At 55.7% G+C, this 16,136-nt stretch overlaps 1 protein-coding gene across 2 annotated transcripts; it reads right to left on the minus strand.

Moving 5' to 3' along the window:
• Nucleotides 1-97: 97 nt before the first annotated feature.
• LOC117976570 (TBC1 domain family member 3G-like) lies at nt 98-15,005 on the minus strand. 2 transcript variants are annotated; one of them, XM_063599296.1, is made up of 15 exons: nt 14,343-15,005; nt 12,814-12,886; nt 12,566-12,651; nt 11,239-11,461; nt 10,676-10,756; nt 10,125-10,232; nt 9,685-9,794; nt 8,384-8,432; nt 7,720-7,840; nt 6,912-7,006; nt 6,462-6,527; nt 5,899-5,998; nt 5,376-5,528; nt 3,963-4,394; nt 98-3,919 (listed from the first exon to the last, which is right to left on the minus strand). In XM_063599296.1, exons 2-15 carry the CDS (start codon nt 12,883-12,885, stop codon nt 3,783-3,785), a joined length of 1,833 nt encoding a protein of 610 aa, XP_063455366.1. In that variant the 5' UTR covers nt 12,886; nt 14,343-15,005; the 3' UTR covers nt 98-3,782. The 2 variants fall into 2 exon arrangements, with proteins under 2 accessions (XP_063455366.1, XP_034798513.3); XM_034942622.3 differs by having other exon boundaries at nt 98-4,394; nt 11,239-11,278.
• Nucleotides 15,006-16,136: the final 1,131 nt, after the last annotated feature.

Here is a 16,136-nt window from a genome sequence, read left to right on the forward strand (position 1 = left end):
GTTGCAGTGAGCCAAGATCGCGCCACTGCACTCCAGCCTGGGCGACAGAGCGAGACTCCATCTCAAAAAAACAAAAAAAAAAACAGAGGCAAGAGAAAATCCAGAACATTATTTTCAATGTAGCAGTAAGAAAGAATGAAATTATTTACTCTGTATAGAAAAATATGTCTATGTACATATTTAGTTAATGATTAATAACAAACCAAACATAATGGGTTTTTATCAGTTTCAGTGTAAATTATAAAAGCATCGGTGAACCAAATCTTGAGAAAACAATGAGAACCTTAAACAATGATCCTAAGAATTTCCCTGAAGATGACAAAATCTAAAATAGATATCTATGCTTCAATAGAGAGTAAGAAGCTAATATCATCATAAAAAAGATTTCCAAAATAGCACATCTATGTTCTTTACTGACACATATATTCCAAAACTTTGTTAATATAGGGATAAGAATCACCCAATCAACAAAAGCTGTTAATACACACACATGTAAAATATAAAAACGTTCAAATGCTAATTCCAACTCCAAATAGGAGGCTAAGGTTAATTTCCCTTTAATTTTACAAGTTAAATTCCATAATAAAAGTTTTATAAAACAAATTCTAAACCTCATTCAACAATATTTACTATAACCAAAATGTCAAATCAAGAGTTTGCATTTGCTCTTGGAATTCACCAAAGAACAGGATCATTCTTGAAAAGCAGACTAAGGCATGGCTACTTTAAAAAGAAAATGATCCACAGCCAGGCATGGTGGCTCACATCTGTAATCCCAGCAATTCTGGAGGCCAAGGCAGGCAGATGACCTGAGGTCAGGAGTTTGAAACCAGCCTGGCCAACATGGCAAAATCCCATCTCTGCTAAAAAAAAAAAAAAAAACAAAACAAAACTTAGCCAGGCGTGGTGGCAAGCGCCTGCAATCCCAGCTACTTGGGAGGCTGAGGAAGGAGAATCGCTTGAACCCAGGAGGTGGCGGTTGCAGTGGGCTGAGATTGCGCCACTGCACTCCAGCCTGGGTGACAAGAATGAGACTCCGTCACACACACACAAAAAGAAAACAATCTACTGTGTTTAGACTTAGATATAGCTGGATATACACAATTTCTAAAAATTCTGTGGCAATGGCAAATTAGGTTTGACTTACAGTAATACCAGCAAGAAACTACTGTCCTCATTTCAAAGAATTCTCACCAATAGTTTTGTTTTGCTGGGAGAAACAATACTCTAAACGATAATAAGGGGGATATCCACGACTCTCAAAAAAGTGAATGTAAAAAGACTTCAGGCAAAAATCACTACTCTCAAGGAATGCTGGTTCTCACTGATTTGTTTCATGATCTGGATGTGGGTTACAAAGGTGAGACTGGTTTGTGAAACTTACCTAAGCACTTAAGATCTGACTGCTTTTCTGTAAACACGATTATTCAATAAAAAGTTTTTTTAAAAAATCAAATTTTCTATTCTAATGAGAAATTACCTGTTGTCATTGATCCATAAAGGGTCTGCATCCCCCAGACCCTTTCCTGGGTCCTTCTGTGCCCTATCACCCCCTAGACCATCCAGACCTCAGGCCACCCATCTCTCCGTTACCAGAGCAGTCTCCGTTCCCGAACGTGCTGGTCACCAGCAACAGCAGCTGCTCCTCCTCCAGGCAGCTCAGCCTGTACTTGTTCATACAGAGAACACGGACGGCACTGAGGTAGACATAAGCCTTCAGCTCCCAGTAGACACTCTGGGTTTCCTACCCTGCCCAGACACTCTGGGCTTCCCCCCACACCTCCCCCAGCCTGGTGCTCCTGTGCTCATCTGTCTCTCCCAGTGCCCAGCACAGGCGTGGCACGGAGGAAGCGAATGGACCGATGTGAACACATCATCCTGGATTCTCCTTCCCCGCTCAAGCCCTGCAGCTAACCCATCGGCAAGCCCTGGAGGCTCTGCCTCCAAAATCCTGCCTATCCCATGTCCAAACGCCTCTCACCATGTCCACTGCTCTTTGCAGTTCTGTGTGTGTGGAAATATTTCCCCAAAATTGGAATGAGCAGGTCACAGCTGTGCCTGGAGGGAATGGCCGGGGAAATGTGCCCTCACCTTGCTGTTCTATCCAGGCCCACCCAGCTGAGGATGGGGGACCTGCCACCACTCTCCTGGCAGTTCCGGACTCCTGGGAACCGGCAGGTGAGGACCCAAGAGTGTTTTCAGTGACCCGGCTGACCTGGTCATCCGTCAGTCCCACCTTGGCCTAGGCCTCTATGCAGCACAGATCACAGCTCATTCCATCCTGGCATTACACTGGCCTGTGCCCTGTCCTCAGGGTCACATCTGTCTCCCAGAAGCCATGCAACCCTGGAAAACCCAGGTCTAACAGTCAGGTTCCTCCTCTGTGCATTAACAATGGCGTTGACGTCTGCTTTGCGGGACGCTGGGAGGGGAGAGGGAGGTGTATGCTGGAGAGCTCCCCAGGGGCACGGCCTGGTTCTGCGTCACTCACTGTCAGATCCTGAGAGCCTGGGGCTGGCCCAGCACGTGGCCACCGTTCCCTAAGAGTTGGATTTCATCCCTCAGTGCTGAAGGCAGGTGATAGAGCTTAGACAGACCCCCTGCGTCCTGTCTTCTTTATCTACAGCTTACTCATCCTTGCCCCTTTCACGTGCACCCAGCAGAGCAGGTGTTTCACTGAGCTTGAGCAAAATTCAAGCTAGAGCAGCTGATGGATCTTGAGGCCTAGATTCACTGTCAAAGTGTTTCTCAAACGGTGCTCTCCAGAACACCAAGGAAAACTCATTTACTGTATAAGTTTGAAAATCCCTGCCCACCGGTCTACCTTTGTGTATGAGCAATCAGCTCTACCATTCGGCCCAGGTGTGTGTTTGCTGGACCATGTGGAGGAAGCTGAAGAGACATGAGCTGAAGGCAGAGGGTGAGTCCAAGGTGGGATCTTGGGACAGGTATGAGAAGTTAGGCAAAAATGGGATAATTCTAGCCTTCATAACCTTAGATAATAGTTCACATTATTATTTAGTTAATAGAATTGTACCCACATTAAATTTCTGAAATTTTTTTAAGAAATAAAGTCTCACTCTGTCACCCAGGCTGGAGTGCAGTGGTGCAATCATGGCTCACTGCTTCCTGGAACTCGTGGGCTCCAGCAATCCTCCTGCCTCAGCCTCCTGACTAGGTGGGACTATAGGCACACGCCACCATGCCTGGCTAATTTCTTTGACTTTTCTCTAGAGACCAGGTCCACCTAGGTTTCCCAGGCTGGTCTCAGACTTCTAGACTCAAGTGAACCTGAACCTCCCGCCTCGACCTCTCAAATTGCTGGGATTACAGGTGTGAGCCACCACACCCGGCCTAAATTTCTTATGTGCCACGGGACTGCAAAACATCATTATTAGGGGCAGCTGGATGGAAGGTATAGGAGGACACTATAGTGCCTTTTCAATATTTCTGTCTAAAATCTAAAATCATTTCAACAGGAAACATTTATTTCAAAACGTGAAGGTGGTTATCCTTCCATGAGTTTAAAGTACAAAGGCAGGCTCACGGTGTCGTCAGAATTCAGAACGATGGTCGTGGGGCTGGGGGTGTTGGGAGGGGCTGGGCATGGTTGGCTTTGTGATCTGGGGTCTGGTGTGCTCCATCTCTGAATGTCTCTCGAGCTGCACTCTTTCTTAATACATTCTCATAAGTTTAACAAAAAATAAAACGAGGAGGCGAAGCTTGCTTGGGTTGTTAAGCCTAGGGAAATTATCCAGCCATGAGCACTGGCCCAGATGCTTCTAGAAGCCTGGAGGGAACTGAGAACTTTCCAAGTGGAGGCCGCAGAGGCAAGGCCCTGAGGTGGGAGCACACTGCTGTTCGTCCCTAGCTCTGAAGGGGGTGCCCTGGTCGGAATCAGTGCTGGGTGCACTGCAGGGCCGGGAAGTCCATGCCCACGTTGTGGCTCAGTGCAGTGCAAGCCGATCTCACCCGCTCCGCAGGGTGTTCAGCCTGCCAGCAGGTGGCCGGCTGGTCCTCCTGGGATATGGCACGGACCCAGCAGCTCTGTCTGAAATCATAACGGCGGAACCAAGGGTCCCCTACGTCCAGGTCCGTTGGGAGGCGGGGCATGGAGTTCCAGTGCAGGAATCTCCAGGAACCCTGAGGTCCTCCCTGAGCCAGGGCCGGGCTGGGCACACCCTGAGTGCCCACAGGGTAGGTGTCTTCCCGGACAGCCCCACCAGGACAGGGTGTGGAAGAACGAGGTGCCCGTGGCAGGGAAGCTGACCAAATGGGCTGCGGGAACCGGGCTGGTGGGCCTGGAGGGGCCTGCCTGTCCCCCTTGCAGAGGGTCTTCCCGCCACGTGAAGCCGGCACAGGCCTGGATGCCGACGACCCTTGCTCGGGTTTGGCTGAAAGGAAAACAGACGCGGTCAGCATCTCCAGTGAGCCCACGCAGGCCTTTCCGGGCTGGGCCCCACCTGCCTGCGTCTCTGGAGTCCTCGGGGTCTCTGTGTGGCCCCCGTGGCCTGACACTGAGGACACGCCTGTAGTCTGCTGATCCCAGAGGGAGGGGTGCGTGCTGCCTGGCGTGGGGAAGCTGTCGTGGCATGGCGGGTGGCTCCTGGGACTGCCCCCAGGGTTCAGACTGGCTGGGGGCTTCCTGCCACACACCTTCGTCCCAGGGCTGTTGGGCCTGGGATACGGCCCCCAGTCAGAACTCAGGTGGGAGGGGCCTTGGATGTCACCCAGCCCCTTGCCACCTCACGTGGGGACCCGTCTCCGCAGTGGGTGATTGGGCCCGGATGTGGGTCACCCTCTGCCCTCCTGGGCTGCCCAGTCCATGCCAGGACTGACCGTTCCCACTTCTGGCTGAACTCTTGGCTCTGGCTCTGGGCCCGGGGTCCCGCCTGTGCCCTCTCCCTGAATGCTCTGTGGGTCAGGGACACCGATTCCCTTGTCTCCCTGGCTCAAGGCTTGTTGTCCTGGCAACCTTGGAGGAGCGTGCAGGAGTGAGGGGCCTCTGCTGCTCTCTGAGGCTGTGGGTGCTTGCAGGGAGGGGCGGGGCCTCCCACAAATGGGTCTGGGCTCGTCTAGTAACTTGGAGGGCCCTGCGAGGGGGAGACGGAGACATCGCAGAAGGTGGGAGGGGGCTTGTTGGAGGGTCTTGCTCACATCCCCCTCCTGCGTGCACAGCATGTCCAGTATGCACGCACTGAGCGCCTGCCCTGAGGACCGGTGGGCCTCCTGTACTTTCTTAGAGTCCGGGAGGAAGAGGAGGAAGAAAAGGTGAAGAGGAAGGCCCAGGTAGTAGGGTTGCGGGTCCCGGGCACTCCCCTACTATTGACTACCCCAGAGGGTGACATGGGAGGGGACATGGCACTGGAGCCCACCTGGGGGTGGCAGGTCCCCCTGCTTTCTTGTTAGTTTCTTCATAGAGGCCCTAAGATGCTTGAGCACAGTGTCATCATCCCTGGCCCAGGTATCAACGAACCGGTTCCAAAAACGTGCCCACGGGCCACACCTGGACGTCTTCGTGAGGTGCTCTAGGGACAGGGTGGATATCAGGCCAGGGGAGTTACCTGGGAATGGTCACAGCTCATACCCCGTGGCCACTTCAGTCTCCCACTGGGCGGTGCCGGATCCTTTTGTGGCCACCCCAGGCGTCCAGATATACACAGGAGACTGTGGCTGGGGGGCGATCTGGACAGGGAAGTGCTCACCACACTCTCAACTTTCATCTGGGTCATGTGGGGGATGGGCTCGGTGTCACAGTGTCCTGCCCAGCCCACCTGGCCAGACCTCCCTCTGGGCCAGAACAGAGGATCATGAGGACAGTGTGAGGAAGCTGCCCTCGGGCCAGTCGGGCTCTGACCCCAGGGCTCCCCAGGCCCCGCTGGGCACACGTAGACTTACTCTGCTGAACCTTAAAGGCGATTCTTGTTATCGGCATCAACGCCTGTTCGCCTTCTACCAGATACACGTCCCACAGGCGCAGGGTGAGCCCGAGAGAGATCTGTGGGGACAGCAGGTGTGAAAGAACCTGGTCCTTCCAGGCTGGGGCTGGTGGCTCGAGCTGCGCACACTGGGGCTTCAGTCTCCAGAGTCAGTGACCTTCCCCATGAGGGTCGCCTGAGCCCTCCAGGACGCTGGGTCAGACAAGGTCTTGAAGCTCCTCATGGGGGGCACTCATTTGAGTGGGGATGTCGCTCCTGGAGAGAGGGGCTTGCCCAGGGCTTGAGGCTTCCCTGAGCCCTCTCAAGTCGCGTCCTGGCCCAGTCTGCCCATGAGGCTGGGCCTGAGCCCCAGCCATTGCCCTGGGATGACCCCTCTTGGGCAGAGGGTTTTGCTTGTGTGTCCTTTGGGGACTCGCCTGAGCCTCCTGTGGGCTGGGAGTGAGCCAGACCCCCGGGCTGGGGAAGCAGGGCACTGCAGGGCAAGGAGGGTCCCTGAGCCAGGGTCTCCCTATGCCTCCTTACCCCGTCAATCAATATCCGGATGAGGCAGCCTAAGGACGAACACTGCCCACATAGATCTTTCTTGTCCTGATGGAAGCAACAGAGGTGCTCAGGCCACTGGGCTGCCCTAAAAACCTCCCTCTTCCAGGGCCTCTGAAGACCCTTCCCCTAGTGCAGAACACTGGGCGGTGTCCAGAGCTCCCCACAACACTGTCACCTTCCCACACTCCCGGTGGACACGCTGCCCTTTGCCCTGCTCTGCGGGAGCTGGGCCCCCATCCCTGTGCCTCTGTCTCCTCCAGGGCAGGAAAGGAAACCAACTCCCAGCCCACGGAGAACCCGACGTCCCAGGTCAGGCCCTGGCTGGGACTCAGCCAGTCACCAGCCCCACGAGGGGCTCCAGCCCCCCTGCTCCTACAGCCCCACGGGAGGCAGGGCCTCTGGGAAGAGCTGAGGGGACCATAAACTCACCTGATGCCACATGGTCTTGGGTTGTGACGTGGCTACCACATGCTCCTGTTGGTCTTGGAGCCCCTGGACGGTCCTGCCATTTGGGCTGTGAAATCCTGAGAAGCCCCCAGCCCATCGTGAAATCAGAGCCTTCCCCCAAGATGTAGAGCCATCAGCTGCAAGAGCTGGGCAGCTGGAGAGGCCCCCAAACCCCAAGGCCTCCCACCCTCCCATCTGGTGACCCCAACATGCGGCCTTTACCCTGGGGAGGTGGGGCGGGAACATTCCCTGGAGCCTGGCTGGAGGTTCCCCTGGAGGCCTCCTGGGCCAGGGTGCAAAAAGGGCAAGCCTGACTTTCAGGCCACCACAGGGCGGCCGGAACTGGGTGGGTGCTGGGTTTCCTGGTCATCTCCTGGTAGTGGGGTCGGGCCAGGGAACAGGGGATGGGGAGATGCTGCCACCTGGGCTTGGTAGGCCCATTCGTGGGCACCGATGGCAGCAGGAGCCCGGGCAGCTGGAGGGCAGGAGGACTCTCAGGGAGGGGAGAGTCAGCTGCACAGAATCAGAGCCGGAGGGCGTGGCTCCAGGACACAGAGGGTGGCCACGGGGAGGATGAGATGCCCTCTGTTGATGGGGATGAGAGGCGTCTGATTTGGGCTTTGGGGGTCAGCCGTGGACTCCTGTGGGACCCTCAGCAGAGACATCCTAAAGTCTCCCAACAAGCTGGCAACACAAGGAGGGTGCCTTGGCTGAAGGTTGTGATCACCTGGCCAGGGTGGCCATCCCCAGGTCTGGCTGCAGGAGGTCCCTGGGGCAGCTGTTCACTTACCCGGCAGGGAGTGCCTCTCACTGGCCAGCAGCTGCACCAGTGCCCAGAATGCATCCTCCTCAGGAAGATAAAGGAGGAACAAGGCGGCAATGTGGCTCAGGTCCCTGCAGTAGCCCACCTCCTGCAAGAGCCAGAGTCACCATGGAAGGACATCAGCTGGGAGGGCTGAGGTCACCTGGGAGGACTCATGTCATTGGAGAGGGCAGAGGTGACTGGAGAGGCTTCCTCTGAAGGAGAGGCTTCCTCTGAAAAAGAGGCCTCCTCAGGATGCACATTCATTTCATGACAAGAGCCAAGTCCATTGGGCACTTCAGCACCTTGTCCAAAATGTCTGCTGATAGCACCATCCTGTGTGCGATGCTGCCAAGCTCCTGGGCTTTGGGGCAGCCCCAGGAGGAGGGCGTCATTTCTTGTTCTGAGAAGTGGTGGTCAGGCCCAGGTGACACCAGGAGTCCAGGCCCTGACTCCTTTGTGTATCAGCTTGACCCCTTGAGACCACCCCCTTCCTTGGAGGTTTATGCCAGCGGTGAGCTGACATCCTACCTCCTATATCCTGGTGGGTCACAAATACTAACTTTAAAAGAAGCAACGACACCCCCACCAGACACCCACTCCTGTGAATATGGAAATATGGCCCGGGAACCTCACTGCCGGGAATACTCACCGGGTTATACTCCTCATACGCCAGGAGGATGTAAAGTAGTTCCCGCTGCCTAGGAAACAGAGAAAGGGGGCTTTGGTTTGTTTTGTGCAGATGTTGTTAATTTCACTTTGTCTACAAAGCCTAACAGCAAATCCCATTTCAGGTTCAGATGATTCACCAGATAAGCAGTGAGCTCTTCAGGGCCTGAGACTCTTGAAGAAATGTTTCAGTAAAATCCACATCTGTGACATGCAAATAGCCCAGTTGTACAGTGACTCGCCTGATCCTTTTCACTCTGAATGATTTTTTTTTTTTTTTCAGTTTGCACACACGCCAGTTCAGTCTGTGGGTGTACAGTTCCTCCACGGTTCCAAACCAATGTGCAGAGTCTCCCGGCCACCGCTCCAGCCCCTCCTGGGGCGACTCCTTCATCCTCCAAGTCTCCAGGGTGGCCCCTATGCACCCAGCCTCTCCCCGATGCATCAGCCCCTGGCCACCCAGACTGCTTCTCAGTCCCTGTGGTTTGGCCTTTTCCAGAATGGCCTAGGAATGGGAATCCTACTGTGGTAGCTTATTGGGTCTGGCTTCTGTCCCTCAGCAAAATGCATCTAGGATCCACCCACGTTCGTGCGGGCATCCCTGGCTCGTTCCCTTTTCTCACTGGGTCTTCCGTTTGAAGGGAGGACCAGCCTTGCTCTCCCCATTCCCGTGTTGAAGGCCGTCCCCGAAGGCTCCGTGTGTGAGTGACGAGGAGTCAAGCAGTGAACCTGGCATGCAGGTTTCATGTGGATGTCAGTTTCCAAATCAGTGGGTTCAATATCTGTGACACTTTGGGGATGTGTGGTTCAAGTCCATCGAGCTTTGTGAGCCACTGCCCAACTGGCTGCCAACGTGGCTGTGCCATGTCATGTTCCCAGCAGACCTGGATGAGAGTTTCCAGGACCCCTAATTCTCCCAGCATTTGGTGCTGTCACTGTTGCCTGGGGGGGCTCATGGGCCCTCTATCCTGCCACCCTCCCGTGGGTCCTACCATGGGTCCCCATGGGTCAGGGAGAGCACCTTTCACCATTGTGCATGATTTTGTTTGCTGCCTTCCATCTCCTCAGGATCCTCCTGGGTTCTGGCCCCACATATTCCAGTCTGGCCCAGGGCTTGGAACCAGGGAGGTGCTCGGTTCATGGTGCCGGCTGCTCCCTGGGCCGGGAGAGCTCTTGGCAGCTGTGTCATCCCTCCTGGGTGACCCTGGCTTCTGCGCCGGGGAAGCCCCCATCCCTCTCATTCACCCCATCTCTGCTGGGACCCTGTGGCTCCCGTAGGCTTACTTGGTTCCGTATCGATCCCTGAAGAATATATGCCTCCTTAATGTCCCGCTTACATCCAGGTCCATCTGCTGGATGTGTTCAGATGACCTCTTGCCCTTCTCCTTCATGATCTGTAGGGCAGGGCCAAGAGGAGGAAGCAGTCTCAGAACAGATGGAAGACTCCCTGCCCCCAGTGGCAGTCAGCCCACAGTCAGCACTTCGGGAAGGAAGGACAGAAGGAAGGTTTCCTTCTGCAGAAAGCTGCATTTTGGCTTGTTACTGAAGCCAGGGAGGGTCACCAGAGCTGAGTTTGTCTGTGGTGACTGTGTCACCATCTGTGCCCAGGGTGTTCATCTGACCTTCACCCCCAGCTCCCCAGGGTGGTCTTGACGTTCCCTCCAGCTGGAGACCTGGGCCCCTGACACGGCCTGTCCTGTTTGTTGTGCTCTGGCTGAGCGTACCTGGTATCTTCCGGGGTTTTTCAACTTCATTTCCTCAATGTTCAGGAGGACTGACCACATCGGGCCCCGGATGTTCATGGGAATTCCCTGGTACGCTCGATCTATGAGCTGTGGGCAGAAAACAATCTGGTGTCACAGGCCACGGGGTGACCCCAGTGAGGACCAGAGCCCGGGGATTCTGGAAATTGTCGGTTTTGGCCCCATGATTCCTCAGTAGAGGTGAGATCAAGCTGGGACAGGGTCTCCCTTCCCAGGACTGAAAGAGTGGATGGACACTCAGAGTCGAAACTCTGATCTGAACCTTTTCCTTCCTTCAGGTCACCAGGGCATCCCTAGCCTTGAGCTCCGGGTGGTCCCAGCCCTAGATTCAGATTCCCTCCCAGCAAGGTGACGCTTGCACAAATAGGCAGGAAATCTGGCGACCAGGCCTGCAGTCCTCTGGGCGAGGACAGTGTGCCACCCACCCTCTGAGAGGCTGACGGTGCCAGGCCACAGCCATGGGTGCCTGTCCCCTGTCTCTGCAGAGAGTGCTTCCTCCCTCCACACATTACCTTCCTGCTGTTTTTGTAGGTGTCCCACTCTCCCAGCATTTTCACCCACTTGCTCTTTCGGCTGATCTCCCGCCGAATTTGCTGTCAAATGAGGCATGTTGGAGTTAGCGGAGCTGCCAGGCTTCCCAGAGCCGCCCGCGGATGCTGGGTCTTGGGCTCTGGAGCCCTGGTGGGAGCCAGCTGGAAGGAGCCAGGGAAGGGCAGACCTCAAGGGCTGAGAGCCTTTGAGCAAATGAGCACCAGTGGGCTGGCTTTGGGACCCCGGGATGTACCATCCTCAGGCCACAGCCACACAAGTCTTAGGTCCCAGCCTCTAGGTGGGGTCCTGACACAAGGGCGCAGCCACCCCCAAGCCAGGACTGTGGTTCTCCTTTTGGAATTTTATCAAACTGCCAAAGTTAACAGCAACCTGGGGTCAGGTCCAGCAGGGACTGCTGCCCCTCCCAGTGACAGCGCGTTGCCCTCACCCGCCACCGCTCAGGCCAGCTGCTTCCTCTGCCTCACTGACCACCCGCCCAGTCCCTACGTCCCTGGACCAGCCCCTCCATGCATCAGGCTCTTACCTTCGCCTCCCGCGCAGTCAGAGGAGGCAGCTCCATCTCACTGTAAGGCAACCCAGGCAGAGCTGAGGAACTGCACGGGGCCTGGAGCGGCCCCAGCCTGGGTGCCGACCCCCAGAAAGGACTGGCTCTGTCCCTTTCCAGCTCAGGGCTCAGTCCAGGAGAAGGCACAGGGAAGGGAGGACAAGGGCCTTCCTGTGGGGCTGACTCCCAGGAGGGGCAGGACCTGGGAGAAGAAGGAGTGTAGGGACAGCCTGGCCGGGGTTACTGGGGCCCCTGGCGTGGGGGGCGGACAGGCTGCCCAATGGGGCTGCCCGTCCTGGACTCGAGGTGGTGCTTTCTGCTGGAGCTGAGAAAGGTTAGCCCTGAGATGGGATGGGGGCCGCCCAGGGTGGGCGACCGGGCCCTGACAGGAGTCCCTCAGGGAGTGACCACATCACCCCGCCAGGGTCAAGGGAGCCTGCCCTGAGACCTGCCCGGTGTACTCTGGGTGCACCAGGGGCCCATCCCACTTGACAGCCCCAAGGCCCTTGCAGGTTCTGACCTCCCAGCATCTACCTGCCTCTCCCTGCACCCGAGCCACACACCCTGCGTTTCAGAAGTGGCACGGCTCATCAGCTCCCTCCCACCCTACCTCCCCAGGGATCCTCTGTCTCTCCATCCTGTGATCCCTGAGGGCTGGGCTCCTGACTGGGCTCCTCTTACCCGGCCCCAGATCCCTTCCCAGCACCAGACCCAGGGTCTTTAGCCACAAGCCCTGCTGCCTCCCTGGCCTCACCGTGAGATGCCCAGAACGGGGCCCTGCCCATCTTCTCCCCCATTCTCCTAGGGCTACAGCCCCCATTGTCACCATGCCTTTTCCCCTCACGGGACAGTGAGGGCTGTAGCTCTAGGGGAATGGGGGAGAACAGGGGCAGGTGGGCCCTCAGAGACCTGCTGGACAACAGCCCTGAGGCTGGGCCAGGCATCCCCTCACCCTGTGGCCATAACCCTTGGATCTCACCGGGGTTGTCTCCAAGTAGACAGGGCCAGACCTTCAGGCTGCCCCGCTCCTCTTGTGCTCACTTGCCGACAGAACTGCTGAGCGCCCAGGGGCCTGACCTAGCCCAGTCTCCATTCCCACCGGCTCCCTAGATGGGCCCCACACCTCTGGCCTAACAACAACCTTGGGCTGGACCTGCAGGGGAGTCAGGGAGGAGTTCTGTCCCTGGAAAGGAGGTTGACCCGACCTGGTGAGACATGTCCTGCATCAGAAAGGCCTTTCTAAAAGCAAACCCATCCCTGAGCTGAGACAGGTGCTTTAGGGGTGAGGGGAGTGCAGAGGACTCACTGTACAATCCCCAAATGATCGACATTGTTGTTGTAGCTTCGAAAAGGCTTAGGCCCCTTGTCCTCTGACAGCCCAGCTTGGTGTCCCTGTAGCCCAGAGGGAGCCTTGGTGAGGGGTCCAAGGTAAAGGGTGCAAGGGCCTGGGGGCATTGGCCACCCGTCCCTGCCCTGTGCTCCTAGCGAGCCCAGGACCCTTTGACCAGGGCACGCTGGAAGAGCCCTCCCTCCAAGAAGCAGACTGACTTGTACCTTTTCGTATTTCATAATGATGTCCTCTCGCTCTTGTGCCCACCAGCTACCCGCGACCTCTACCACGTCCATCCTGTGAGACAAAATTGTCTAAAGGTTACACTGTACGCGGCGGCTTCGGAGAACACCTGAACCGCTCTCGTCGGGCTCCCAGATGCTGGCTGGCTGCGTAACCCCCATTCCACCGCCGCCCCCAGGTAAAATGGGGCCAGACCCAGTGGCCCACAGCTGCTCGAGTCTCTGGAGTCTCAAGTCCCAAGCAGGGGTGGGCATCTTCCCAAGGACTTGAGTACAGTGGGACCTAGACAGAGAATCCTGTTGTCCCCCAATGCCATGAAATGGGGACACACCGGCCCCAGCAGGTTGAATGGTTTCCACCTGCCAAGGGTGAAGGGCCCATGATGGGCTATTCCAGGGATGTGGAGGCAGACTGGGGTCAGCGACCAGAGGTCTCTGTGCAATCGGCCTCCTGGGATGCTCAGGGCCTCAGAGATGCCCAGTTTCCTACAGGGAACAAGATCTCTCCTGACTGCTCGGTTCAACTCCGCTCATCACTTTGGCTACCGTGGCTCTTCAGTCTGAACAGTGAAGCCACTTTAGGAATAACGCCTGTTGAGCAGGAGGGTATTGGGTTTGGGGGATGAGAAAGATCTATTGTACGCATGGAAACCACGTCTCTCGCAGCGGGAATGTGGAGTCCACCATTCTGAGCCATCCCAACAGGAGGAGGCTTCATTTTCCTGGGTCACTGAGGAAGAACAGTGGGTCCTTGGTCCTGGAGAACACCTGGATGGACCGTCCCTCCTGGGAATACTCGAGGCAAAAGGTGGGCGAGGCCTCAAGAGGACCACACAGAGCAAGAAATGCCTGGGGAGAACCCTAGTGCCCGGACCCCTTTGAACAGAAGGGAAGATAGTCTCCCCTCAGCCAGCCCTCCAGGGCTCCTTCATTTTCCACAGCTGCCCAAGGGCAGCAGGCTCCCCCGGACAAGGGACCATGTGTGTTCAGTGGGGCCCACAGCGACCATCGGGACCCAGCTTAGGGCACAGAGGTGTTCTGAGGACCGTCAGTGGATCTATACCAGTGGATCTATACCAGTGGATCTATACCAGTGGATCTATACCAGTGGCTCTGCCAGGACCAGGCTCTGCCCCATCGGGATCGGAAACCTGGGCAGATTTGGGATCTAGGGCAGGGAGGTCACAGGGTTCAGGCCTGAATTCCAGCACAGCACACGGCAGGGCTGAGAGCAAAACTCAGGGTCATGTCCGGATTCCCAGGCCGGTTACTGCCTCTCTGACCCCAGACGTCTCATCTGTCGAATGGGGACATTTGGGAACAGCACCCACTCTACGAAGCCACCATGGAGACGAAAGAGCCAATCGTCTACACGGGCAGTGTAGAACGGGCGCCTGGTGAGTGCTCAGGGATGACCCTCCTCGGTAGCTGCCCCACAGAGGCCAACACCGCCCGCACCGTAGCCACTGTCCCCAAGTCCGCCTGGAGGGAAGAGAGCAGGTCACGCTCACCTGATTCTGATGAATCAGCTGGCCTGGGTCATGCCTCTCAGGGAGAAAACCTTTGAGTCCACAGAGCTGCTCACAGATACCACTGCCTGTGTGTAACTGCTGTAGAACACTGAGGCAGGCCAGAGCGCGGATAGGTGTTAAGCACCAGTGACATTCTGAGGTCATGGCACGCATCACAATGGGGCCTTGCCCGGGTCAGCAGCGCCCAGAGTCAGGGTCCTCCACTGCCTGAGGCGTCAACATGCCTGCCTGCAATGTGTTTGTGCACGTGCGTGCACACGTGTATGTGGCTAAACACGTCTCTGCACATGTGTGTTGCTTCTCTGGCCAGGCCCGGCTGCCCCACTCATGTGTGCACCCAGTTCCTCATCACTGTCACCCTCGAAGCCCAGGGCCAGCATCAGAGCATCCATGGCTGCTCCCTAACCTCAGCCCTCCCTGCCCAGGGTGGTCCTGGGATACACATAGGGGTGGAGGGAAGTGACTGCTGCTGCTGCTGGATCTCAGAATACAAAAGCTAATACTATTACCTAATGGTCTTTTTAGTGTCTCTAATGGTATCGCTTTTTCATTTCTGATATTTTAACTGGGTATTTCTCTCCATGACCCTTGGATATTCTAGCTAGAGGATCCTGTGAGGAAAGTGCCGGGCACACAGTAGGGGCTCACTCTTCTAGACATGTTATCTAAAACCTGGTTCATCTGTCCTTCCACGCAGGGCCTAGGGGATGCCAAATTCCAGGGTCCAGAAAGGGCTTGGGATAAAATGAAACTTCAAGGGGACGGCTTTGACCTGGGCTGAGTCTGCCTGTGCCGAGTCTGCCTGTGCCATCCAACTGGAGTCTCAAGTCCTGAGGCAGGACGTCCAGATGCCCCAGTGCAGGGTCCTCCTGATCAACACCTGCTCCCCTGTACTCATTAGCAACCTCACCCACCCTATTCTCAAAGCACACTTGGCTCTCATATCCAGGAGCTCTGCATCTGTAGATTCAGCAACAGCAGATGGAAAATATTCAGAAAATAAATTGGACGGTTATATTTCTATTGAACATGTGCAGACTTTGTTCTTGTCATTATTCCCTAAAGAATACAGTATGACGACCATTTATGTAGCATCTGCATTGTATTACACATCCTGAATAATCTAGAGATGGTCTAATGTCTACGGGAGGATGTGCATAGCTGATATGTAAATACTAGGCCATGTTATGTCAGAGACTTGAGGATCCATGGATTTTGATATCCCCGGGATCCCTAGAACTAATCCATGGATACCAAGGGATGACTGTAGAAACACTCAGGAAGGCTTCTCATTGGAGGAAGGGCCCAGTTCAGGACACACAGGGACATCTCCCTGGACTACTGTCCATTCATCCATCCATTCATCCATTGTCTCCCCCCACCCCCCATCTCGGACTGTCCCAATGACAGCCCTAGCAAGAAGAGACAAGCAACAAGATAAGTTCACGTTGTCCAGTTTTGAGGTATTGGAAGAAGTTGCACCGGTATGAGAATAGTGGGTCAGTTTTCTACAGGATCCAGAAAGCATATCGGGCAGCCTCGGGGTGCAGAAAGGAGCCTGGCCTCTCCAGCAGCCACACAGGCCTGCAGTAGGATGGGGCTGGGGCTGGCCATGTGGATCACTTGGGCCCCATGAGGGGAAAGGAAATACCAGGGGGCAGAAGAGGAGCATGGGGGCAGCTGGTTGCCTAAGGGGAAGGCACCTCAGGGAAGGGGACTGTATTCATTTGTTTTCACACTGATGTAAAGAAATACCTGAGATTGGGTAATTTA

The sequence above is a fragment of the Pan paniscus genome, chromosome 19 (assembly GCF_029289425.2).
Source record: "Pan paniscus chromosome 19, NHGRI_mPanPan1-v2.0_pri, whole genome shotgun sequence".
Taxonomy (NCBI): Eukaryota; Metazoa; Chordata; class Mammalia; order Primates; family Hominidae; genus Pan; species Pan paniscus.